The sequence below is a fragment of the Microcaecilia unicolor genome, chromosome 3 (genome assembly GCF_901765095.1).
Source record: "Microcaecilia unicolor chromosome 3, aMicUni1.1, whole genome shotgun sequence".
NCBI lineage: Eukaryota > Metazoa > Chordata > Amphibia > Gymnophiona > Siphonopidae > Microcaecilia > Microcaecilia unicolor.
In genome coordinates, this window is record NC_044033.1 from 515,561,143 (window position 1) to 515,588,523 (window position 27,381).

The 27,381-nt window shown below is 40.2% G+C and overlaps 1 protein-coding gene across 1 annotated transcript in view; it reads right to left on the minus strand.

The window, feature by feature from the left end:
* LOC115464829 (activating signal cointegrator 1 complex subunit 3-like) overlaps positions 1-27,381 on the minus strand; it is a 417,679-nt gene that overhangs the window by 245,814 nt on the left and 144,484 nt on the right. Inside the window, exon 5 of the mRNA XM_030195187.1 lies at positions 6,628-6,748. Within this exon, the coding sequence (XP_030051047.1) occupies positions 6,628-6,748 (121 nt within the window). The remainder of the gene's footprint in view (positions 1-6,627; positions 6,749-27,381) is intronic.

Sequence of the window (27,381 nt, forward strand, 5' to 3'; positions counted from 1 at the left end):
GTTCTATTAAGAAAATACCAGCATAAAAATATGAAATCACAATGCAACAACAATTGTAAATTATAGGCAATAGGATGAAGACAGATTAGAAATTTTAGAGGACAGACCCTCTGAGAGTGAAAAGTTTTTTTTTCTTTTTTTAAATGAGATATAATAGAGTCAACAGTTTATCAGGAAGATTTTAAGACACAGGTAACCCCAGTTTAAATAATATTCTCCCCTCTATTGGAAGCCAGTGTAGCTCAATGAAGTAAGGTGTGATCCCAAAAAATCAGCCACACGGCCACATTCTGAACCCATGTAAACAATATTACAATAATCCAGCTTGAATAGAATTAAAGATGGAACCATAAACCGGAATAAATCCTCCCGCAAATACTTCCAAGTACTCCTTAATTTCTTCATAGTACAGAAACATTTCACAATTAACTTCATCTTCCATGGATAATTTATCATCTAAGATAATACCTACAAGTTTCACTGAGCGATCCAGCAAATAAATTTCACCATCAATTTTGAGATTTAAATCCATGGTATGATTCAGTTTGGAACCTCCCCTCTACAACATCAACCCAATGAAGACATTAAAACATTGAATAGTACTGGAGATAAGGGAGATCCTTGCGGTACACCCAATGGCGGAGACCATCTATCTGACAAAACGTCAAGCATTCTAACTCGCTATGATCTATATATAAGATAGAAATCCCTCAAACCACAAGAGCACTTTTCCAGTTATTCCAAAACAATCAAGGATTTCAAGTAGCACTCTATGATCAATAAGATCAAACAAACTAGATAGATCTAATTGCATGATAAAGGCTCGTTGACCCATACTTGCAGGTTGTCTTATATGATCTAATAATGTAACAAGTAGAGTTCTGTGTTGTAAGTCATGCGAAAACCACACTGTGAAGTATGTAATAACTCAAAATGATCTAAAAAATGTACTGTTCGTTCACCAGATCTTCCATTACTTTTATAAAATAAGAAATTGATGCCACGGGTCTGTAGTTGGTAGTATTACTCTTGTAAACCTTCAGATTTTTCATTATAGGTGTAAGAACAATCTGAGGCCCAGATGCACAAAACCTAACGAGCCCACAACTTGCGTTTTAAACTGGTTCCAGCCAGTTTAAAACACAAGTAGTTCACCCCGGGCATGCACTAAGGGCATTTTCCCTGCAACGAAAACAGAATGCAAATGTTTGAAAAGCTATTATAATGAGCTGCACTACCGTTGCAGCCCATTATAATCAGATGCACTACCGTTTTTCCGATTCCCTTACCGTAGGAACCCTAACGAGATGTCTGACCTCTTGTTAGGGCTCCTGTGAGGGAATCGGAAAGGAAAAGGGCCCCCAAAAAAGGTAAAAAAGAAAAAAAAAAAAGCAGGGAGCGCATGTGAGGGGCGTCCTTTAAGGACGTACTCTCCCTGCGCTTGTGAGAGACGTCTTTTTTTTCGCATTTTTTTTTTTTGCTCTGCCGGCGCTCGTGTTTTTTCCCCCCCTTCTATTTAGTCTTCGCCGCGGCACTTACCCCTTCACAGCGAAATTTTTCTATTTTCCTGGTTGCCAGACAATCGGGATGTCCCTTTAGATTAGGCTCCTCTTCCTGGTCTCTTCAGCCAATCAGAGCGCGTTTCGCTGACAACAGCCAGCTAAGCCCGCTTTGATTGGCTGAAGAGACCAGGAAGAGGAGCCTAATCTAAAGGGACGTCCCGATTCTCCGACTCAGGTACCGAAGGACTAGAGAATGCAAGTGAGCTACAACGAGTAGCTCATTTGCATTCCCTATCGTTGATGCATTCCCGTTCCCTACCGATTCGCTATGGAATCGGTAGGGAACGGGAATTACCAATGTCTTTAATGCATCTGGGCCTGAGAGAGATCTTTAGGAAAGATACCAGAAGTGAATGAATTCTCTATCCAATGAAGTAGGGCCCTTTTAAGCTCACAGGACACAGACGTCATTAGATATATAGGACAGTTGTCAAAGTAAGCAATGTGACCTAGAATTTTAACCAAAAAAACATTAAGATCATCCAATGAGATCTTAGAAAAAGCACTCCAGCAATGATCAGCTGGCCAACCATCATAAGAAGAGTAATCATATCTAGACCAATTACTACCCTTGCTATAAACGTATGGCATATCAAAAAGTGTTCCTATCTTAAAATGAAAATATTGAGCCAACTGATTGGCAGAGGGTGGAAACTCTCCAGTTCTCACACAGATATGCGATGTATCAATTAAGTTATTAACTGTTGTTTTCCTGTACTGGAAATGTCTCTATCATAGTAAAATAATACTTTCTCTTTTCATTTATAATAGCCTTTTTATAAGTACGTATTGCCTTCCTCCAATTACGCTTATTTAAATCCGATTTATCTCTTTTCCATTTCTTTTCCAATAATCTAAAATTTTTGTTTCAAATTTAGCAATTCTGCTGTATACCATTTATTCCCTGGCCATTTGATTTTCTTTCCTCACATATAGGTACTATATTATCTAACACAACCAAGCAATGTTTAGTCCAATTATTCATCCAGCTCACCTTTCTTCCTCCAATATTGGAACCTAAGATACAATCTCTTTCCAGAACTGTAACTGATCAATTTTTTCTTCTACAGGATATTGTCACAGGGTTTGGCCTAAATCCCACCTTATCTTGTTAAAGAGATAACCAGTTAACCAAAAATGAGGACATAAAATGGTCAGTCCAAATGGTCTGATTCCAAGTCGGTGTAGAGAAAGTAATTCCGTTAAAAGGAGTACTAGAACAAGTTATTATATTTTTTTTAATTTTTTTTTAGTTACATTTGTACCCCGCGCTTTCCCACTCATGGCAGGCTCAATGCGGCTTACATGGGGCAATGGAAGGTTAAGTGACTTGCCCAGAGTCACAAGGAGCTGCCTGTGCCTGAAGTGGGAATCGAACTCAGTTCCCCAGGATCAACGTCCACCACCCTAACCACTAGGCCACTCCTCCACTGTTGCTACTATTTGAGATTCTACATGGAATGTTGCTATTCCACTAGCAGTCGGCCATTGCAGATCACCAATGTGGCCGCGCAGGCTTCTGCTTCTGTGAGTCTGACGTAAAATCTCCAATAGTAGCAACATTCCATGTAGAATCTCCAATAGTAGCAACATTCCATGTAGAATCTCCAATAGTATCTATTTTATTTTTGTTACATTTGTGCCCCGCGCTTTCCCACTCATGGCAGGCTCAATGCGGCTTACATGGGGCAATGGAAGGTTAAGTGACTTGCCCAGAGTCACAAGGAGCTGCCTGTGCCTGAAGTGGGAATCGAACTCAGTTCCCCAGGATCAACGTCCACCACCCTAACCACTAGGCCACTCCTCCACTGTTGCTACTATTTGAGATTCTACATGGAATGTTGCTATTCCACTAGCAGTCGGCCATTGCAGATCACCAATGTGGCCGCGCAGGCTTCTGCTTCTGTGAGTCTGACGTAAAATATCCAATAGTAGCAACATTCCATGTAGAATCTCCAATAGTAGCAACATTCCATGTAGAATCTCCAATAGTATCTATTTTATTTTTGTTACATTTGTGCCCCGCGCTTTCCCACTCATGGCAGGCTCAATGCGGCTTACATGGGGCAATGGAGGGTTAAGTGACTTGCCCAGAGTCACAAGGAGCTGCCTGTGCCTGAAGTGGGAATTGAACTCAGTTCCCCAGGACCAAAGTCCACCACCCTAACCACTAGGCCACTCCTCCACTGTTGCTACTATTTGAGATTCTACATGGAATGTTGCTATTCCACTAGCAGTCGGCCATTGCAGATCACCAATGTGGCCGCGCAGGCTTCTGCTTCTGTGAGTCTGACGTAAAATCTCCAATAGTAGCAACATTCCATGTAGAATCTCCAATAGTATCTATTTTATTTTTGTTACATTTGTACCCTGCACTTTCCCACTCATGGCAGGCTCAATGCGGCTTACATGGGGCAATGGAGGGTTAAGTGACTTGCCCAGAGTCACAAGGAGCTGCCTGTGCCTGAAGTGGGAATCGAACTCAGTTCCTCGGTTCCCCAGGACCAAAGTCCACCACTCTAACCACTAGGCCACTCCTCCGATGTACCTTTTCACGAGTTGACTGAGAACCAAGCAGCCCCAAATCCAAATTAGCTATAAAAAAAAAAAAACCTTCTCAATTCAGCCACTTTCGTATCACCATGCTGTTCTAAATGCAGATTTATGTCACTCAGCAGCAGATTATATGAAGAACTTAAAACAATTTTACTAATAAAATCATAAAAACAATCTCTTACACTCAACCCAGTTACCGGGAGGGGGAGTAAAATAAAATACAGTTTAAAGTCCCTGCTAAAGAAGAGTCGCTTATTTTGCATGACAAAGCTTCTATGGATGGTGAATTAAAAGATTCCTCCAAGTTAATTGTAAGTAAATCCTTAAACAAAATACCAATTCCACCCCCTTTATTTCCCTGTGGAGATACTGAAAAAAAAACCTGTACCCCAGAGGACACAGATTATTCAACAAGGAACCATTACCTGAATTTAACCAAGTTTCAATAAAGAACACAAATCCTGGTTGCATCTCCCCTATTCAATCTTTAATTCTGCTTTATTTCACAGACAGCGAATATTTAAATAGAAACCAGGTACTGGTACAGTCTCGGGGATCTTAGTATGTTCCAAAGGAACTATTTTACAATAACTCTTGTGCCTTCCTTTACTAAGGTATTTCACTCCTTGTCTAAAGTGGCACCGCTTTCTGTTCCCTATCACTACATCTATTGATTGTAACATGTATTGTGAACAATCCAGAACATATCTAACTGGATGGCTAATATCTGCTTTATAGGAGTATATACCAGAAGAATAAGATAGGACAGGCCAACCCAAAACCCCCAAGTCCTTTCTAACATTCAGCCCACCCAATAAGAGAATTAATACAAAAAATAAAACCACAGCCAAACCATTCTTGACCAAAAAATGAGTAACAATAACTTAATTGATCAGACATAAAAATTTACAAAAGGCGCATTTCACACAAGTACAGAAGCATAAGAGCTAAAGTGCTTATAAAACTTATCTAAAATCTATGTAGGTGGTCAGCGTCTTTCCTTTGCTGCCTTGCAACAGAGATAAGTTTTACCACCTACACTCAACTTCAATCACATCTGTCTCCTACTACATTATCTGAGATGCAGCCTCTGCAAGTCTCCCTTTGTTGTAACATGTTGGTTTCAGGCAAACAAGTCTCTAGGTTTTATAAAATCTTGATTGATCACACCTCTAATTTAAGGGTACCCCAACAGATAAGGTCCCTAGGGATCATTCACTTCCGAGTCCCAACAGTCATTATTTTGACTGTGTGTTAAAAGACCATTAGCTTTTGCCTCTATACGTCAATCTTTATTTTATATGAGGCACAAGGCCTTATGGATACCAGTGAAACGATCTAAAGCTCATGCAGAATTGTCTTAATTTATGCTGGTCATGTGAATCTACCACTGGTACTTTGGATCATATACTCTTTACTTGTGTTAATCTTCAGGATTACTGGAAAGATGCCATTCTGCATACTGGGTTATTTTCGATCTATATTTATTTATTTGTTGCATTTGTATCCCACATTTTCCCACCTATTTGCAGGCTCAATGTGGCTTACAGTTTTCCGTCATGGCATTCGCCAATCCAGAGTGAAACATACAATTGGTATTACATAAAGAAACATGGATGACATAATAAAATTAAGCAATCAGGTATAGAGAGAAAACATTCAAAATATCAGATAAGTGATGGTGCGTTACAGTTCCTATTATAGATCATTGAGGTATGCCTTGTTAAAGAGATGAGTCTTCAGTGATTTACGAAAGTTGGTTAGGTTGTAAACTGTTTTCAGGTCAAATGGCAGTGTATTCCACAACTGCGTACTCATGTAGGAAAAGCTGGACACATGTATTAATCTGTATTTTAGTCCTTTACAGCTGGGGAAGTAAAGATTCAAGAATGTGCGTGCTGATCTTTTAGCATTCCTAGGTGGCAAGTCAATAAGGTCTAACATGTAGGCCGGGGCATCTCCGTGAATCATTTTATGAACCAGAGTGCAGACCTTGAACGTTCTTTAAGTGGAAGCCAGTGTAACCTTTCTCTTAGGGGTTTGGAACTTTCGTATTTTGTTTTTCCAAATATGAGTCTGTATGTCTATATGTGTATCCGCCTGTGATGAACATAAAAAATTGTTTGATATTTTAATAGCAATTGCTTTAACAACTGTTCTGAACAAATGGAAAAATAATCATCCAGTTAACTTTACATTTTGTTGGGATATGGTATGTTTAATTTATAAAAATTAATCTAAAATGGCTGAACTGCAAGCTGGTCTCAGTAAATTTAGTAAAATATGGGCACCACTGTGTTTATTTTGTGAATCTGTATCTTTAGATTGAATCTGCATACTTTTCTCATTTCGATATGTATTGTTTTTCAGAGCTTTGTTGGATCTGGCTTGTACACACAGCACCTGTTTGAGTTTTGCTTACTGTTTTGTAATTGTTTGTACTTTATTATATTTTTTGTATTTGAAAATAATATAAAGATTTGAACTAAAAAAAATACCATGTTCTTACCTTGTAAAGACTGTAGCTTGTCATCACTGGACGATGTCAGGGATGCTGCTACAATTTTATGCCTGTGCTGTAGGAGTTTCTCTATAAGCTCAAATCCTTCAGGGCCAAGTAGCTCGAACAACTGAAAAGATATGACAGTAAAAGAGTTTGTACCTTACAGTATCCAAAGCAGATTATCAAACACAGAAGCAGAATAAAATCAGTTAGCTACATAGCGCTCCCATAATTGTGTACTCAAGAACAATATGCACAGACCGAAAACATATCAGAACTATGATTCTGAAGCCTGGGAATATGTTTATTCAAATAGCTGGGAATCAAAACTTTCCCAAGTACAACCAACCAATCAATGAATATCAGTTTATGAAAGCCTTCCATTTAGTGTAAATTCTAATATTGTTTCTAATATCTGACACCATCTTAATCACCCACTGGCAGGAAGGTCACATTAGCTAGTTAACATGGTATGCATAAGACTTTTTTTCATTTTGGGGTTTTTTTTTTTAGGTGGTTCTATGTGTTTCTCTAAGACAAAATAAAAAAAAATGTACACAAAGAAATAAAATGACTAAAGAGAAATGAGAATACCCAAATCTACCTTTCTACCCCTGATATCTCACCTTGCATCCAAACCAAAGTTTCAGCGTGCTTGTCTGACATTGCTGCCTGGATGTCTCAACGCCACCTGAAATTAAATATGACCAAAACCGAGCTTCTCATTTTCCCCCCCAAACCCACCTCCCCGCTCCCCCCGTTTTCTATTTCTGTTGATGGCTCTCTCATTCTCCCTGTCTCCTCAGCTCGAAACCTTGGGGTCATCTTTGACTCTTCTCTCTCCTTCTCTGCTCATATCCAGCAGATTGCCAAGACCTGTCGTTTCTTTCTTTACAACATCCGTAAAATCCGCCCCTTTCTTTCCGAGCACTCTACCAAAACCCTCATCCACACCCTTGTCACCTCTCGTTTAGACTACTGCAATCTGCTTTTTGCTGGCCTCCCACTTAGTCACCTCTCCCCTCTCCAGTCAGTTCAAAACTCTGCTGCCCGTCTCATCTTCCACCAGGGTCGCTTTACTCATACTACCCCTCTCCTCAAGACCCTTCACTGGCTCCCTATCCGTTTTCGCATCCTGTTCAAACTTCTTCTACTAACCTATAAATGTACTCACTCTGCTGCTCTCCAGTATCTCTCCACACTCGTCCTTCCCTACACCCCTTCCCGTGCACTCCGCTCCATGGATAAATCCTTCTTATCTGTTCCCTTCTCCACTACTGCCAACTCCAGACTTCGCGCCTTCTGTCTCGCTGCACCCTACGCTTGGAATAAACTTCCTGAGCCCCTACGTCTTGCCCCATCCTTGGCCACCTTTAAATCTAGACTGAAAGCCCACCTCTTTAACATTGCTTTTGACTCGTAACCACTCGCCTCCACCTACCCTCCTCTCTTCCTTCCTGTCCACATTAATTGATTTGATTTGCTTACTTTATTTATTTTTTGTCTATTAGATTGTAAGCTCTTTGAGCAGGGACTGTCTTTCTTCTATGTTTGTGCAGCGCTGCGTATGCCTTGTAGCGCTATAGAAATGCTAAATAGTAGTAGTAGTAGTAGTACTACTAATACAAACTCTCAATTTTGCATGTTTTGGGGATTAAAAAGTAGAGGCCACACCTCTGACCTTTTTTTTTAATTTGCAGTTTTTAAGAATACATCACAACATTTTCAGGAAAAAAACGTGAAGAGTGCTATAGTAGTAGAAACAAGCCAGATGCTAAAGAGGAGATTTAGGGCGTCTTTTACTAAGACTCGTTCACGTTTTTGGCGAACGCTAAAATTGTGGGCACGCTAAACGTTAGAGACGCCCATAGGAATGCATTGGCGTCTCTAACGTTTAGCATGCCAATTTTAGCCCGGCCCAAAAACGTGAGCATGCCTTAGTAAAAGACCCCCTTAAATTTACATAGACATCATATGAAAATGCCAGCACCAACCAGGATGTCACCTCTGTGGGGCAGCACTTTACAAAACCAGAACATTGTACTAATGATTTTATGGTAAGAATGCAAAAAGATAACTTTAAAACAATACAGGAATGTAAGACCTTTGAAGTCAGAATGATTAAATATTTTGACACCCACCAGACAAGACTTAACAAAGATCTGGCTTTCTAGTCCATTATAAACCATAAAATGCTACTGTTGTCACCCTCTTATCACCATGCATGTCTCCCTGTCCCTCATCTACCCGGTCCCCCTGTCTCTCACCTAACCCATTCCATCCTCATCCTGTTAGACTGTCACTGAAATACTCTGATGTTTACTGTTATTTATCAACATTTCCTTATTGCTGATCTGACCAAGAAGGGCTACCTTCGAAAGGTAATCACAAAATATAGCACTTATTTTCTTTTCTGTATTATTTTGTTCTATTTCTATTGATTTCCTTTAAAAGCGGCCTAACACGGCTACCACATCTCTCTACTCAGGAAAAAACAGAAATCACAAAAGGAAATATATCTAATACAAACAAAAATCAAGTCTCAGTCCATTACAACAGGAGAGGATCACAGCATAAATCAAAACATCAAATAATATATATAGTTCTTCAGAATACTCTTTTCTTTTTTAGTTTTATTTCTCTATTATGTGATGTTTTGATTTATGCTGTGATCCTCTCCTGTTGTAATGGACTGAGACTTGATTTTTGTTTGTATTAGATATATTTCCTTTTGTGATTTCTGTTTTTTCCTGAGTAGAGAGATGTGGTAGCCGTGTTAGGCCGCTTTTAAAGGAAATCAATATATTTATATATCTAGAACCCATTTTAACCAGAGGGATAAAAAAAGACATTAGTCAAGATTCCTGGACATACTCTGACATACTTATATTAATATGAAACCAGATTGACATACTTAGAGTAATATTAAACCAGCTTCTGACCTCTGAGAACCACCCACTCCCTCAGGAATCAGAGGATGGCAAAATGGACCAAATGGTGCTCAGAGGCCTAATAGCCCTTTTGTTTCTCAATTGCTCCTGATTAGCATACCTTTTGTCATATCTGGGAGCAGGGCTAGCTAAGAACAAAGGAAGCCAGACATAGAGGCTCCATCACTAGGGACTTCAAACAGGAGAACCTGTGAAATTGGTCACCTTCCTGACTTCAGAAAGCAAACTGGAGTTTGGCTTGGAAGGAAGATAAGTTTTTGATCTCTTTCTGTTCTGGAGGTATAAAGGAGAGCACATGGTACTCGGGGGCACTTCTCTCTGTCCGAGGGCACTTCTCTCTCTGTCTCTCCCCCTGCACCTACCCATCTACAGCCACCAGAGCTCCAGCTCTGGCCCCCCCTTTCTTCCCCAAAGTTTTCTCTCCCAGAACACATGGCTTAGCTGCCCTCTCTCTTCCTTTCTCTCTGCACACATATATACCTCTTGCAGCACAACCCCAAGGCTTCTCTCTTCCTCTGAACAAACACCCTATCCTTTCTCTCTCTCTCTAAACACACACCCAGAGACAGCCTGTACCAGTTACCTGTACTAAGTGCTGTGAGCCTATATATATCTGCAAAATATAATATACTTTATATATCCAAACCTGTGTGGAGTGTGTATTCTTTGGGAACCCACTGACTCTGTGAACTGGACTTGGGACCAACCCTAGACAACGATTGCTGACAACATTATTTAACATCACTTTGCAGAGAAACAGTTTGTTCTAAAAGAAATTTCTCCAAATTTACAGGATCCAAGAAAACATAGGAATTGTATCCATGTGTTACCAGACACTTACAAGGGAATTTGAGGGGGGGGGGGAAGCTCCTGTCGCTAAAACCCTGGCCTTCAGCGCTGAAAACATCTGGAAACATTGACCACAAAAAGCTACATTCTTCTTTGAAAAATAAGCTTTCAGAACCAACATTTTAGAATCCTCACTGTGAAAAGTTAACAAAGTTGGCCTTTTTGAAATATTATCCTGTGAGTTTTCAATGAAGTTGGAAATGTCCAAACTATCAGGAGAATTAATTGTATCCAAATTTCTCTCATGATTAGTCACTCTAACACCTCTAGGTAAATAATAAAGATTACAGACTATCAAAATTTCATAAGAAAGCTGTAAAACATTAGTCACATACATTCTGAACAACTCTGCACATGCCAAGTAATGAGTTATAGGAAAATTAAGCAAACGTAAATTACAAGCCTTGAACACATTATCCAGAGTCTCTAACTGTAAGTGAATCATCAGACTATCTTTATTAACTGCGGTCAGAGCTGACTGAAAGGAAGGAATCTGGGTATCAATTTTCCCCAATCGCTGTTCCAAGCTATGAATCCTGCCATCATGTTCAGCAATTTTTGCAGAAGATTCTTCTGTAAATTTACTCAACAAAGACAAATTGTTCTGCAAAACTGTATCAAACCTGGTTACTACCAACCACACATCACCTAAAGTAATATTTGCAATAGCTGTTGCACTAGCAGTAGCTCCAGGTTCAGTTACAAGAAATGAAACAGGAGTAGGAATTTTAATTGTGCTCAGAATCTGGAGAAGAACCCTCTCCAGAGCTAATTTCTGAACAGGGTATCCACCTCGACTTGCGAGGAAGCCATTTTAAAGCTGGCTGTATAGGTGGAGTTCGTTCACCGGAGGACAGCGATGCTTCCGGGGACAAAGCAGTACTGCGCCCGATAAAACAGGGCCCAATACCGGAATAATATGCGGGTCCATTGGTCTCTTAATTACTCCTAACCAATTTGCTTTTCCCACTTCTACACTTCCCCATTAATGTGGAGCAGAGGGAAGAGTTGAGAAGTAGGCTAGTGGTTGGTGCAGTGGCCTGAGAACATGGAAATCTGGGTTCAATTCCCACTGCAGCTCCTTGTAACTCTGGGCAAGTCATCTAACCCTTCATTGTCCCAGGTACAAAATAAGTACCTATATATAATATTTATTTATTTGTTACATTTGTATCCCACATTTTCCCACCTATTTGCAGGCTCAATGTGGCTTACAATGTACCGTTATGGCATTCGCCATTCCAGTTTGGAAAATAATAGTTGGTGATTACATAGAGAATATGGATGACATGATAGCATAGAACAAATAGATATGACAGGAGAACAGTTCCGAGTATAAGTAAAATGGAGATGTGTTACATTTACAGTTATTAATCGTTGTGGTATGCCTTGTTGAAGAGGTAGGTCTTCAGAGATTTACGAAAGTTGGTTAATTCATAAACAGTTTTTAGATTAAGTGGCAATGCATTCCATAACTGTGTGCTTAGGTAAGAAAAGCTTGACGCATGCGTTAGTTTGTATTTTAGACCTTTGCAGTTGGGGAAGTGAAGATTAAAGAGTGTGCGGGATGATCTTTTAGCGTTCCTGGGTGGTAAGTCTACCAGGTCTAGCATGTAGGCTGGGGCATCTCCGTGAATGATTTTATGAACTAGAGAGCATACCTTGAACGTGATCCGTTCCTTGAAGCCAGTGTAACTTTTTCCTTAGGGGTTTAGCATGTTCATATTTTGATTTTCCAAATATGAGTCTGGCTGCAGTGTTCTGGGCAGTTTGAAGTTTCTTAATGATTTGTTCTTTACAACCAGCGTAGAGTGCATTGCAGTAATCAAGGTGACTCAGTACTATTGACTGTAAAAGGTTGCGAAAGATGGTTCTTGGGAAGAAAGGTCTTACTCTTTTAAGTTTCCACATTGAGTGGAACATCTTCTTGGTTGTATTTTTCACATGGTTTTCAAGTGTGAGATTTCGGGCAATGGTGACTCCAAGAATTTTCAGTGCGTCTGAGACGGGAAGGGACAAGTTTGGTGTATTTATGTAAACCACCTTGATTATAACCACAAAAAGGGAGTATATTAAGTCCAATTTCTATCCTATTCTTTGGGCATATGGCCACACCCATGGTAGTGGATGCTAGTTAAGGAAACAGGTAGGACCTCCTTCTAATGTCTCAGGGCAAAGCAGCCAGCCACACTAGTGCCTGTTACTCATTCCACGCACTCCAAAGACATTTTTCATCTTATCTGAACCTCTAGCATGCTCTTCTGTTCCACACTTTTTCATTTTTACTTTTTGAACTTTTACATATTTGATCAGGAAGAAAAAAAAAGCAAAGCGAAGTCTAGTATCATCCAATGGCTGCACTGCTTAATGTGTATAATTAAACAAATTATAGCAAGGCGTATCTGCTTACCATATGTTGGATGTTACTGCTGCTTTCGACACTGTAAACTATAGGATCTTAATTGATAGATTGGAAGGGTTTGGTATTCATGGTACAGTCTTGAGATTGGTTTAGATCTTTTACATCTATATTCAATGTTTTTGAGTGTCACACTTCTCGGCTGTTTCCAGAAGTCCTGGAGGGTCCAGAAGCTTCACCTGCCTGAGGAATCTTTTCTGCTTCAAGGAACTCTGCACTTCCTTTTTTTGTTGTTTTTTTAATAGCTTGGAGAAAAGACAGCTGAGGGGAGATATGATAGAGGTCTATAAAATAATGAGTGGAATGGAACAGGTAGACATGAATCACTTGTTTACTCTTTCAAAAAATACTAGGACTAGGGGGTACACGATGAAGCTGCAAAGTAGTAAATTTAAAACGAATTGTAGATATTTCTTCACTCAATGTGCAATTAAACTTGAATTCGTTGCCAGAGAATGTAGTGAAAGTAGTTAGCAATGAAGTCCAAAGTTTAATTACACATTGAGTGAGAAACATTTTCTCCGATTCGTTTTAAATTTACTACATTGTAGCTTCATCGCATGCCCCCTAGTCCTAGTATTTTTGGAAAGCGTAAACAGACGCTTCACATCTACCCATTCAACTCCACTCATTATTTTACAGACCTCTAGCATATCTCCCCTCAGCCGCCTTTTCTCCAAGCTGAAGAGCCCTAGCCGCTTTAGCCTTTCCTCATAGGGAAGTCGTCCCATCCCCTTTATCATTTTCGTCGCTATACCCAGCTATAATCTATTCAAGACGGACAGAGATGACAAGAAGTGGGAAGGAGTAGCTCTCTCTGTCAAGAACATTAAAGCTGGAATAACCGTCACAATATGAAGGGGAAACTTATTTAACAATTCATGAGACAACGAATTCCTACTACATACTAATCCCATCCAAAACCATACATCAAAACATCCACTGTTTTCTACAGCTAAGTACCATCTTACACAATTCAAGTTTGTAATTGAGTTTCAGATTACACAGTTTGGCACATATATAAAAAAAAGAAAAAATATGTGATGATTAGTAGCCAGTGGACTATGTTAGACCAATGTTGCCCTGTGCTAGTCCTTAAGAGAGTCCATGAGCACATATAAAATAATTTTTTAGTAAGATTGAAGTTTCACTAATGATTACTAGAAAACAGTGGATATTATGAAGTATGGGTTTGGATAGCATTAGTATTAATATTAAAGCATCAGGAGGCATAGGAATAAGAGGAATCCCTGTGGATTCTGTGGAAAGAAGAGTGACCAAAATGATAAAGGGGATGGAACTCCTCTCATATGACGAAAGGCTATAGAGGTTAGGACTCTTCAGCTTGGAAAGAGACGGATGAGGGGAGATATCCTGCGTGGTGTAGAATAAGTAGAAGTAAATCAAATTTTTACTGGTTCCAAAAGTACAAAGACTAGGGGACACTCAAGGAAATTACATAGAAATACTTTTTAAACAAATAGGAGGAAATATTTTTTCACTCAATGAATAGTTAAGCTCTGGATATCTTTGATAGAGGATGTAGTAACAGCAGTTAGGTTAGCCTACCTGGGTTTAAAAAAGGTTTCGAAAAGTTTCTGGAGGAAAAGTCCATAGTCTGGTATTGAGAAAGACATGGGGAAGCTACTGCTTGCCCTGGTATTGATAGCATGGAGTGTTGCCATGATTTGGGTCTCTGCCGGGTACTTGTGACCTGTCTTGGCCACTGCTGAAAACAGGATACTGAGCTAGATGGACCCTCGGTCTGTCCCAGTATGGCAACACTTATGTACTTAAGTAGATTTCAGCAAACCCTGATACTGTGCCTCATGGGAGGCTCATTAATAAATCAACTACTTTGGATTCCATCCTCAAGGTGCTCAAGTGGATCATAAATTGGCTAACTGACAGACGACAAAGTGTAATGGTAAATGAATTTGCTCAGAAGAAAGAAAATGAGTCATTGAGTGCCTCAGGAATCTGTTCTGGGGCCAATTTTGTTGAATATTTTTTTTGTGAGGGATATTGCCAAAGGATTAGAAGGGAAAGTATGCCTTTTGACACAAAGATTGGCACCAGTGTGGATCCCTCAGACGGAATAGAAAGCATGAAAACTGATCTACTTGGCGATAAAGTTTTAATGTGAAGACATGAAGAGTGATGCATTTAGGGTACAGAAACCCAAACGAGCTGTATGCAATGCACATATCAGGAAAAGGGACCTCATAGTGTCTAAGAATCACAAGGTGCCAAAACAATGTGAATAAGGTAAGGGGAAGGGGATGGGACTTGATATACTGCCTTTCTGCGGTTACAATCAAAAAAATTTACATATTATATACAGGTACTTATTTTGTACCAGGGGCAATGGAGGGTTAAGTGACTTGCCCAGAGTCACAAGGAGATGCAGTGGGAATCAAACCCAGTTCCCCAGAATCAAGGTCCGCTGCACTAACCACTAGGCTACTGTGGTGGCCAAAACCAGAAGGATGTTTGGCTGCATAGAGAGGGATATAACTGGCAGAAAGGAGGAGGAAATGCAAAGTGATGCACTTAGGGAGTAGAAATCCACAGGAGACGTATGCGTTAGACGGGGAGAGGGATCTTAGGGTGATAGTATCTGAGGATCTGAAGGCGACGAAAAAGTGTGACAAGGCGGTGGCCGTAGCTAGAAGGTTGTTAGGCTGTATAGAGAGAGGTGTGACCAGCAGAAGAAAGGAGGTGTTGATGCCCCTGTATAAGTCGTTGGTGAGGCCCCGCCTGGAGTAGTGTTCAGTTTTGGCGGCCGTATCTTGCTAAGGATGTAAAAAGAATTGAAGCGGTGCAAAGAAAAGCTACAAAAATGGTATGGGATTTGCGTTGCAAGACGTATGACGAGAGACTTGCTGACCTGAACATGTATACCCTGGAGGAAAGGAGAAACAGGGATGGACGTTCAAATATTTGAAAGGTATTAATCCAGAAACAAACCTTTTCCATAGATGGGAAGGCGGTAGAACTAGAGGATATGAAATGAGATTGAATGGGGGCAGACTCAAGAAAAATGTCAGGAAGTATTTTTTCACGGAGAGAGTGGTGGATACTTGGAATGCCCTCCCGCGGGAGGTGGTGGAGATGAAAATAGTAACAGAATTCAAAAATGCGTGGGATAAACATAAAGGAATCCTGTTCAGAAGGAATGGATCCTCCGAAGCTTCGTGGAGATTGGGTGGCAGAGCCGGTGGGGGGAGGCGGGGCTAGTGCTGGGCAGACTTCTACGATCTGTGCCGTGAAAATGGCAGACACAAATCAAAGTCAGGTATACACATCAAGTAGCACATATGAGTTTATCTTGTTGGGCAGACTGGATGGACTTTACAGGTATTTCTCTGCCGTCATCTACTAAGTTACTATGTAATAAAGCACATGTAGAAGTTGTTGATGAGACCACACAGAGTACTGTGTTCAATTTTGGAGGTCATACTTTGCCAAGGACATGAAAAGACTTGAAGCAGTTCAGAGGAAGTGACCAAAACAGTATGGGGTGTCTGCCAGAAGACAGATGAGAAAATGCTTATATAGACGCTGGAGGAGAGGAAGGATAGGGGAGATACAATTCAGATATTTAAATACTTGAAAGATATAAATGAACCATCAAACCATTTCCAAACATAGAGAGACTATAAAACTAATCTAATCCACTCATTTATATTCTGCCAAATCCCTTTAAGAGCCCAAAGCAGATTACAATAATGAGACCCTTATAGTATACAGACTATACTGGAAATTACCGAATTTTTATACTATCACAATGTCAGTCATAAAAATATCCAAAAATCCAAGAAAAAAAATATATAAAATTACATGAATCTGCAAAGAGGGAAACTGAAAAGCAACATCATGAAATACTTTGTCATGGAGATGGTGGTAGATGCCTGGAATGCATTTCTGAAGGAGGTGGGTGTGGATGAAAATGGTAATAAAATTCAAAAAGGTATGTGACATATACAGAGGATCAAATAAAAATATGGGCCCCGATATTCAGATCATGAGAGATAGCCGGGCTCTCTTTCAGTCGGCGCTAAACCCGGATATTCAATGCCAGTCCGTTTCCGGTGACTGGCATTGAATATCCGGTTTAACTTTGGTCGGTCCCATTTTAACCAGCCACGCTGATATTCAGCGCTGGCCGCTTAAAGTGAGACCGGCCAAAGTTATTCCATCTATTGTGGTGGCCAAATATGGCCGCTCTCACTTTAAAAATCGGAGGCTAGCCAGTTTTATCGCAAGATAGAACCGGCTATCTTTAAGCTGCTAAGCGGCGATATTCAGTGCCGGATTGCCGCTTAAGTGTAATTTTAGCAGCCATTTTCGTTTTAATATTGAGCAAATGGAATATTTCATCTCAAACATACACACACATATATAAATAAGAAAAGAGGACATAGAACAGCAAGTCCAGTCCTAACAACAAAGGGGAAAGAGTAACTTGTACAGAGCGGCAGGTTCAACCCTTGCCACCTTTCTGTGCAGACTGGATAAAGGCATGCAGGTCTTTATCTGTCGTCATTTACTACATTACTAAATTAGAAAGACCTCTCTACATTCACAAATACAAAAACGACCTTCACTTTCTCTCCTCTTTCTCAACTGAAACATCATTGCACTATAATCTCTAAAGAAAATAACGAGCAGCAGTCAAAAGTGAAAACGCATTTATCATTTATGACAATAGTCTATTCTGATGATGCAAAAATAATTAAACAGTTAATAATGGTGTCTCTCGAGTCACAGTCAAAGCCAAGCAGACTGTCATGCATAGATTAAGTTGAATAACTTTCCCAAGTTCACTTCAAGAATCTACTACAATGCTATCATTCAAAATGGACAATGAAGAATAAAATTGAGAAGACACTCCGGCTTACAAAGAGCTTTTTGTGCTAAGATTATCGGGTGAGAAAGAATATGTGCAAAGATAGCTAAACCTATCCTAGCTTTGTCGAATGAGATAAAAAGTCCATTTGATTTCCTAATAGCTTTGACCCAAGATAAATACATTTTAATGTCCTTCTGACATTCACCAAATGGTGCAATTTGTCTGAGTGCTGCAGGAAGGTTTGAAACAAAAGAAATATCCAGTATCAGCTGGAAATCCTCATGAAAATCTACTCTCATTTTGATGAGAACAGATATACAGTATAAAGTGTGGAAAGAACAGTCAGCATTAGGAGTCATGAAGGAGGAGGGTCCTTCAGACACAAGAAGAAAAGAGGGCAATCCCTAATTAATTTAATCTTTATATAACCTTAGCTGGGTCTCAGGGGAGGAGTAACCCCCCCCCCCCCCCCACCCCCATCTTATCCTTCTTTCTCCCTTCTAAAATGGAAAAGTGTCAAACTTGCCCACACAGGATTCACTGTTATGCTGAAAGGTGTGTCTTCCATGAAGGAATTTTTGAATGCAAAGAATAATATGCTAAAAAAAATGAAGCTCTTCACTATTCAGAGCTAATATTTGCATAAAATCAAACGAGATCATAGGTTCAAAGTTTTAATGTTCATTTTGACAAAAACTTAGCTAAGGCTGTTTTATTTTTGTTTTCAACGTATGTCTGCATTCTAACTAAAATATGTTATTAGTTTATATTCTCCTCCTCAGCTGTGTGTGTATATTATGCTAACTGCTATTAGTCATCTAGATCGCATTAACTACCAATTGCTTTACTTCCTGCTGGTTACAACTCAGTTTTATTGGTAACCCCTTTGCCCCTCTTTGGGACAGCACTCCAGTCATGTGTCCTTTTCTTATTAGCCCTGGCCTCTGCCCTGCTGCCTTCTGAGTACAAATTTCTCCTTCCTTTGTGTTAAGGAAGGAAGAGAAAGCAGAAGGCTCTACCTTGGCTCTTCTGAACACACTAGTAAAAAAGGCCCATTTCTGTGAGAGATGAAACGGGCGCTAGCAAGGTTTTGGTGTCCAGCGATCTTCCTGTCCCCCGGGCCCCCCTGCAGCCACCCATCGACAGTGACCCAGCTGTCCCCCAACCCCCCCTCCAGGCACCTGTCCACTCCGTGATGCGGGTTCCATATGGAAAAAGGCGCCGAGGGGCAGGGGGAGATCGCGTTTCGAGCCTCCTGTCCCCCGGGCCCCCTGCAGCCACCCATCGTCAGCGACCCAGCTGTCCCCCAACCCCCCTCCAGGCACCTGTCTGCTCCGTGATGCGGGTTCCGTATGAAAAATGGCCGCCGAGGGGCAGGGGGAGATTGCGTTTCTTGGAGTGTCAGTGCTCCGCCCTCGTCGTCATCACGTTGTGACGCGAGGGCGAGGCACACAGTCATGGGCAAAACGGATATCTCGACGCCTGACACTTCCGGTTGAGGCTTCATTTAGAACGTTGGGGTTGTGAATTATATGCGGATGGGGCGTGGCTGAGGGCGGGTCTATGAGTGACAGTGAGTGGTGCATGAGTGAGAGTGAGTGTTGCTGACAGCCTAGCCCTACCAACAGTGCAGGGCTTCAGTGTTTCCCTCCCACAGAGTGAGCTTCAGAATGTTGCAGGTGAGAATTATTTACATAGATCAGGCACTGAGATTCGGATGTGCTGTGAATGAGTAAAAGCCACGTTTACTAGGACCCTGAAGCAGCAAGGCAAAACGTTGGCCACCATCGGACTGGGGGCGCGCTGACACTGAGCAACACACGCACGCACTAGAACGTGCCTATTAAGGTAAGTGGTTTATAAATTATTCCAAGTGGTTAAAATTACAAAAAGAAATGTTAAGTCAAGTGACTAAGCTAAAGTGAAGTTTTCTTGCCGATGATGAACTGAAAGGATGTTTCTTTGATCCTGCCAGCTTTATAAATCCATAGGATTTGGAGCTCTTTGAAGCTTTTTCCTTCACTATTAGCATACTTATAGATTTGAGATAATTGTTCACTTATAGCTCTCCTTTATTACTGTTTCAAATTGCGGAATTTATCCATATTATTTTTGCGGAAATATTATTCCAAACCCATTGCTTAGTTTTGTAAAGTTTTGGACAGGTTTCCGGAGAAAAAGTCCATAGTCTGTTATTGAGATCGACATGGGAGAAGCCACTGTTTGCCCTGGGAATGGTAGCATGGAATATTGTTACTCTCTGGGATTCCACTTGGAACGTTGCAACTATTCAGGTCTCTGCCAGGAACTTGTGACCTGGATTGGCCACTGTTGGAAACAAGATACTGAGCTAGATAAGTACATAAGTACGTATGTACTAGACCTTCTACAAATCTAAATTTTGCAACCACCTTTTTAGCAATATGTAAGCCACATTGAGCCTGCCATATGGTGGGGGAAAATGTGGGATACAAATGCAATAAATAAATAAATAGTGGACTCTTATGAACAGTTCCAGTTCTCTCTTCTCCCCTCAGAGTACATTCTTTTCACCAGTACAACATATTATCCACATCTCAGATCTAGCAACCACTGCAGCAGCAGCAGTAGTAGACCTAGAGCTCAGTTTGAGCTTACTATCCTTTTCCCCTCCCCCACATCTTCAGCCAGATGTGGCAAATAGCTTATTTATCTGTTTACTTGTTGCATTGAAGTGTTGGAATTTTAGACAGTGTCTTCCTTATGGAGGTTGGTGCTGGCTTCCCTGTTTGTACAGCAAAGCACGTGTGCGCTTTGTGAGGCCAGAACAGTCTACTATTACTACTACTTATCATTTCTATAGCACTACTAGACGTACGCAGCGCTGTACACTTGAACATGAAGAGACAGTCCCTGCTCGACAGAGCTTACAATCTAATCAGGACAGACAAACAGGACAAATAAGGGATAAGGGAATTACTAAGGTGTGAATGATAAAACAGACATGGGTACTGAACAAGCGAATAGGGGTTAGGAGCTAAAAGCAGCTTCAAAAAGGTGAGCTTTTAGCCTAGATTTGAAGACTGACAGAGATTGAGCTTGACATACTGACTCGGGAAGTCTATTACAGGAATACCTGCAGCAAAATAGAAGGAACGAAGTCTGGACTTAGCAGTGGAGGAGAAGGTACAGATAAGAGAGATTTACCTAATGAACTGAGTTCCCTGGGAGGAGTGTAGGGAGAGATAAGAGTGGAGAGGTAGTGAGGAGCTGCAGAGTGAATGCACTTGTAAGTCAATAACAGGAGTTTGAACTGTATGCAGAAACAGATAGGGAATCTATCTTATTAAAACACTAAGTTGGCCACATTTTGAATATGTACATCAAAGCAGTTTACAATTATATGGCATGAGGGAGAAAGGACAAAAGGGAGGAGAGACACTGACGCAGGTGAAAAAGTAATGAAAACAATGAGAGAGTGATTAGGCTACAAGAAGTAGTAGTGTTTTCCTATTAAGAATCTGAGAAACTCCATATGATGTGGAGGGGCATTTTCATTAAAACGTCCAAGTCCGATTTTGGATGTTTTGCTAGAAATGTCCAAATATCAAAAGGTGAACACAGCCATTTTGGAACCTAAAAAAAACATCTATCTTTTTGGTTTGAAAATTGCCTTTTTCCTAGATGATTTGTGCTCAGCGTGTTTTTCTTTTCTATCCTAGTCCCTTCATTTATAGCCCACTAATATCCTTTAGGAATCTAAGGGGGTAACAGAATCTTCTTATATAAAATTCAGTTTCAAACATTAAATGACTGCTCAAATAATTCTGTTTTTAAAGCCTTCCTAAATAGTGTGTAATCCATTATTGTGCGACGGTGTAAAGAAAGTGAATCCCACAACTTAGTTGAAAAACAGCCAAACGTGGAATCAAAATAACGTTTAAATCGAATCCTATTTACTGCTGGGAAAGCTAAATCTAATGCATAATATTTAGATCATGATAAATTTGGATAAGAAATCAAAGAAATGTGATCTAATGGGCATCTGCGGTAAAAAAAAAAAATTTTATGAACCAAGTAAATCAACTTAAAATCTATTCTGGCAGCTACCAGCAACCAATGTAACTCCCTAAATAATGGTGTCAAATAATCATACTTTTTTTTTTTTTTACTAAAGATTAATCATGCTGCACAGTTCTGCAACATTTGGAGTCTCTTCAGATAGATCCGATTCATCCCTGCATACAGGAAGTTACAATAATCGAACTGCGGCAGAATCACTGCCTGTACCAACATTCTATATTGAGTTGGGAAACAAAAGGAGCGTATTGCTCTTAATTGTTTAAGTTTAAAAAATATTCTTACATAAATTGTTTACTTGTTTTTTTTTTATGTTAATTCTGTGTCCAACCAAATTCTGTGGAATTTTAACCAAAGTATTATCAAAGTATAATAACTTAGGGCCCCTTTTACTAAGCTGCAGCAAAAGGGGCCGGCGCTGGCTGAGGTGTGTGCTTTACATATGAACCGATGCCCCCTTTTACTGCAGCTGGTAAAAGGGAAGTCTCGCCTTCCTGCAGGAAATAGCCGTTTGGCAAGTAAAGTACTTGCCACGCGGTACGGGCTCCCATGTTAACCCGGCAGTAACCGGGCAGCACGCAGCACTGCCCGATTACCGCTGGGTATACTCCTGAAATGAGGATGCACTAGGGATAGGAAGTACCCCTAAAAGGAGTCCTTAGTTTTAGATGTATTCAACTTCAAAAGATTTAACGTTGCCCATTTCTCAGTCCTAAAAACACAATCAGAAATAGCAGTTTCTACGTTCAAAATTTCACCAGATAAAGGTATCAGAATAAAAATATCATCCATATAAGAGAATGAATAGAACAATGTAGAACTTAAGAAATTACCCAAAGAGCTCATGAAAATATTGAACAACAGGGGCCAGATAGGAGAACCCTGGGGCAATCCAAACTCCAAGAGCATGACAAAATACCATTTTTTCTAACTCTATATTGTCTGTTTCCAAGGAAGTTTTCAAACCATTCTAGAACTACACCTGTGAAACCCAGGTTTCTCAGTCTGTTCAGCTACAATAAAGGGTCAACTGTATTGAATGCGCCTGAGACATCAAATAGTAATAACAATGAGGGAATGTCTTGACTAAGGAAATTTTTAACCTTGGTCACCAATGAAACAAGTAACGTCTCTGAACTGTGCTCCTCTCTGGAATTCATAAAAATGATGTTTTTCTAAGTAAGATTTTAATTGTTTCCCAGCTAAAGATTCCATTAATTTGGACAGCCAGGCTATGCTGACAACGGGTTGAAAAATGTACAGCTTCAGTCAAATCAACATCTCCACATTTAGGGATTGGGGTTAGAAGGATGCTATCAATTTCCCTTGGGAACTTTCCTTCCATAAATAAAGTGTTCACTAATTCTGTTATCCACAATAAAATTTGAAGAGGGGCTGTTTCTATCAAATAGGAGAGGCACTGATCTAACATGCAAAACCTTTTACCTAACTTTTTCAAAATATGTCCTACTTTTATTGATGTAATTTCTACAACTTTTGACCAAACCAGATCCGCTTTAGTCTCAATTCCTTGACTATTAGACATTTCAGTTAACTCTACAGCATTACACGATCCTGATTGTAACAACATAGATCTTATCTTATCAACTTTTGTTCTAAAATAGTTGGCTAATTCTTCCGCTGATGGTTGCTGATCTTCTGACATTTGTATTAAACATGAAGAATTGATAAGTGATCTAAAAATTTTAAATAATTTTCTATCATCAATTTGTTCAGTTCCAATTAATTTTTGGAAATAGATCTTCTTAGCCTCAGCTACTGCAATTTTATATAAACCTATCATCTTTCTCCAGTTTGCTTTGATTCTTCCTTTTTATTTTTTCTCCATTCCCTTTCTAATCTTCTACACAACCTACATTGTTCCCTTAATGATTCATTATACCTGGGTGAGTTTTGACTTCTTGGTTTAACCTTCTGTTCTCTATGGGAAATTGTTCTAGTGCTTTAATTACAGTAGATATCCATTTATTTAATAATACAGATGAATTACCCTCTGCTATCTCTAAATGTAAAACTAAGAAAGTCCAAACGCTTTCTGTGACAATCTTCCTTCTAGGACTAAAATTTTTTCTCCTTAATATTTAAAAGACTTTTTTGATTATAAGGAAGATATATAGTAAAATCGACTAAGTAATGATCAGACCATAACACTTCCTTCCAATCAACATCTGAAATTGTAAAATAACTATGTGGAAATATAAAAGCAATCAAATCTAATGAGTAATACTATCTGTTTTATATCGATAGTGTAAAGAATCCAAAAAATCATTTAATGTATTCACAGATAAGTCTTGCTTATCTTCAAAATGAACATTAAAATGTTCTGCTAAAATAACATACGAAAAAAAGGACCATATTGGAAAATAAAACATCCAAGAGAAAAACGCCAAGAAAACAGTCATTGGGATGTCTAGGGGTCATCATTCTTAATAGACTGACCACACAGACATCCCAGCAGAACAGTGGGGCAGCCTAGGAAGCACTGCAGTGGACTTCATATAAAAGGACCCAGATACACATCTCACCATAACCCCCTTATATTATATGGTGAACCCTCCAAGAGCAGAAAAATGCCTACTGTACACCACTACAACCGCTCTCAAGATTGCAGGTATCACCTATATGTAGGTATTTAGTGTAATTTGGAGGGCTCACATGTTCCACCACAAGTGTACCAGCTAGAGTGGGATATGGACCTGGGACCCCTTCTGTACAGTTCACTGCACTGGCCTGGGACCTGCTTGCTTCTCTAATAGGAATGGCCATCATATCTGAAGCTGTCATAAAGCCTGGTATGTACTGTCAATGTCACATCTTAGGAGGCTGGGAGGGGGTGAGCAACCACTGGGGAAGTAAGGGGAGTTATGCCTTAATCCCCCCACTGGTCATTTGGTCAATTAGGGCACTTTTTGGTCTCTTATTCATGACTGAAACAGGTCTATTCAAAAACATCTTAAATTTGGCCCTAGACATTTTCATTTTGTTCCATTATTGAAGAAAAACATCTATCTTTTCGTGCCACCCAGGTCTTGCCCAAAACATGTCACCTTGAAATGTGGACCAACTGTGAAGCAAAATGTCAAAAATCGGGGTGTCGAAAATCACAACTTGGATGTTTTTGAGAGAAAAACGTCCTTCTGCAATCCTATGACCTTTTTGGGTCCCTTTTTTTTTTTTTTTTTTTAATGAGCCCTTCTACCTCTCTGTGTAGGTGTAACAGTACCCAATCTCCGTTTTGTAGGAAAAAAGGTTAAGATGCCTAGGGAACCAACCTTTAAAGATTTCCTTACTAGGAATTTATTTTAAAATATTTACATTCCACAGTGTGTTTCAATAAATTATCTATAATCTTTACAAACAGTAAATTTCATAAAATGAAGAAAAAAGCACAAATAATCAAAAACAGGTCAAACAGCAACAATCTAATTACAAAACCTACTCAAACATTCATGTAATGGTGAAAAGCTCTCTAAAAGAATAATGTCTTCGTTTTCACCCTAAAATCCAATGCATTTATCAACAAAGTTCCAAGAAGCAGGGACTTCAAACTCCCAGACCTGCAAATAAAAACGTACAGTTACGCTAGCCTTGGCTTCAGCACCTGCATTAGGACTTCATCCTAAAAACTAAGGGGGTATGTTACTAAAGATTAGCTTGAGTTATCTGCAGCAGAGCCCACGGGAATAAAATAGGTCCTCCTGCAGATAACTCAAACTAATCTTTAGTAAAAGACCCCCTAAGAGTCCTCATAGGAGATGGAAAAGTGACACGGATAACCTTAGAGCTTTGCACCAGCTTTAAAGTTGGTCTGCAATGAAAATTCTGGATATATATGATCACAATTTTTGTTCCACTCATGAAGTGGGCAGCAACGTTCTGTGTAAGCTGCATATCCCAGAGAGAAGCAGATATCCTCAGATAAACAATCTATATATATATATATATATATAAGGCAAGACCAACGTTCTATGAAGCCTCCAACCGGAAGTGTGAAGCGCCAGAGATATCCGGTTTCCCCATGAGTGAAGGAAAACAGCACAGCACGAAATCCCTCTCTCTCTAACAGTGAAGGATTCAGAGGGGGAGGGGAGAGAGATGCCCTCACTCTCTCTGTAACACAAACACAGAACAGCAGGAAACTTAACACTAAAGGACTGGACTCCAAGGGGGGAGGGGGAGGGAGAGAGGGCAGAGGGCAGGGACACACACTCCCACATGCACACTCTGAAGAAAACCTTGCTAGCCCCCGTTTCATTTGCATCAGAAACGGGGCTTTTTTACTAGTGTTATAATAAACAGTGCCAACACAAGCTACTGCAACAGAGCATGAAAATCAGAGAAACCAAGAAATGGAATCTACATAGCATCTGCATCTTGAAAAACACATTTTAAAATCATCATCTGCTTTACGCGAGGTTTAAATGATAAAATGGGATGCAATCTTAATTTCAATCAAAATGTGACTATCTTCAATAAATGACAAAATAGAGATCATCTATACCCATGTGTACTAGCCAATGGAATGGGTATTAGGGAAAGGGAAATGGGACTTGATATACCGCCTTTCTGAGGTTTCTTGCAACTACATTCAAAGCGGTTTACTTATATTAAGGGAGGGTTAAGTGACTTGCCCAGAGTCACAAGGAGCTGCAGTGGGAATCGAACTCAGTTCCCCAGGATCAAAGTCCACTGCACTAACCACTAGGCTACTCCTCCAGAGCCCTGGAGAGAGGGAGGTACCTGCTGGAGGGCTAGAGTGGTAGGATGTTCCTGGGGGGGGGGGGGAGAGAAAGCCCAGCCTAAGGGGAATAGTTTTGAAATAGAATGCAGAGAGAAAGAGCCCTGGTACTAAAGAGTGACACGGGGAGGGAGTTTGGAAGGAGACAAAGCTAAAGTTATACCCTCTGGAGGGGTCTTTTAGTTGCCTCATGGTCCCAGGCCAAGAGACCAGTGGGGAAAAAAGGGGAACAGTAAGAGAGGACTATGATCGCTGGCTGTAAAGGAGGGTTACAACTCCTGAAAGTGGCAACCGGAAGTTTGTGTTGCTACGGGTGGGTAGAAGAGACACACAGCCCAGGAGCAGGGGATTGGAGCCAGGGAGAGATCGGACCCGAAACCAGGGTGGATCTAGAGAGGGATCACCGCTGGAAGAGTGTTAGACCAGAGGAGGGTCTGAACCCGCAAAGACTGAATTTGTGCCAAGAGGAGGAGAAACAGCCACTGAAAATAGCACTGCCTTACAGGATAGGCATGGACAGGAGAGACTCCTGAGAAAATTAAAAAGTCATGGGATAGGAGTCAATGTCCTTCTGCGGATTAGGAATTGGTTTTAGAAATAAAACAGAGAGTAGGCTTAAATGACCATTTTTCTAAATGGAGGAGGGTGAATAGTGGAGTGCCACAGAGATCTGTATTGGGACTGGTACTATTTAACATATTTATAAATGATCAGAAAAACGGAACGACGAATGAGGTGATTACATTTGAAGATGACACAAAACTATTCAATGTTGTCAAAACACATGCAGATTGTGAAAAATTGCAGGAAGACCTTAAGAACCTGGAAGACTGGGCATCCAAATGGCAGATGAAATTTATTGCGGACA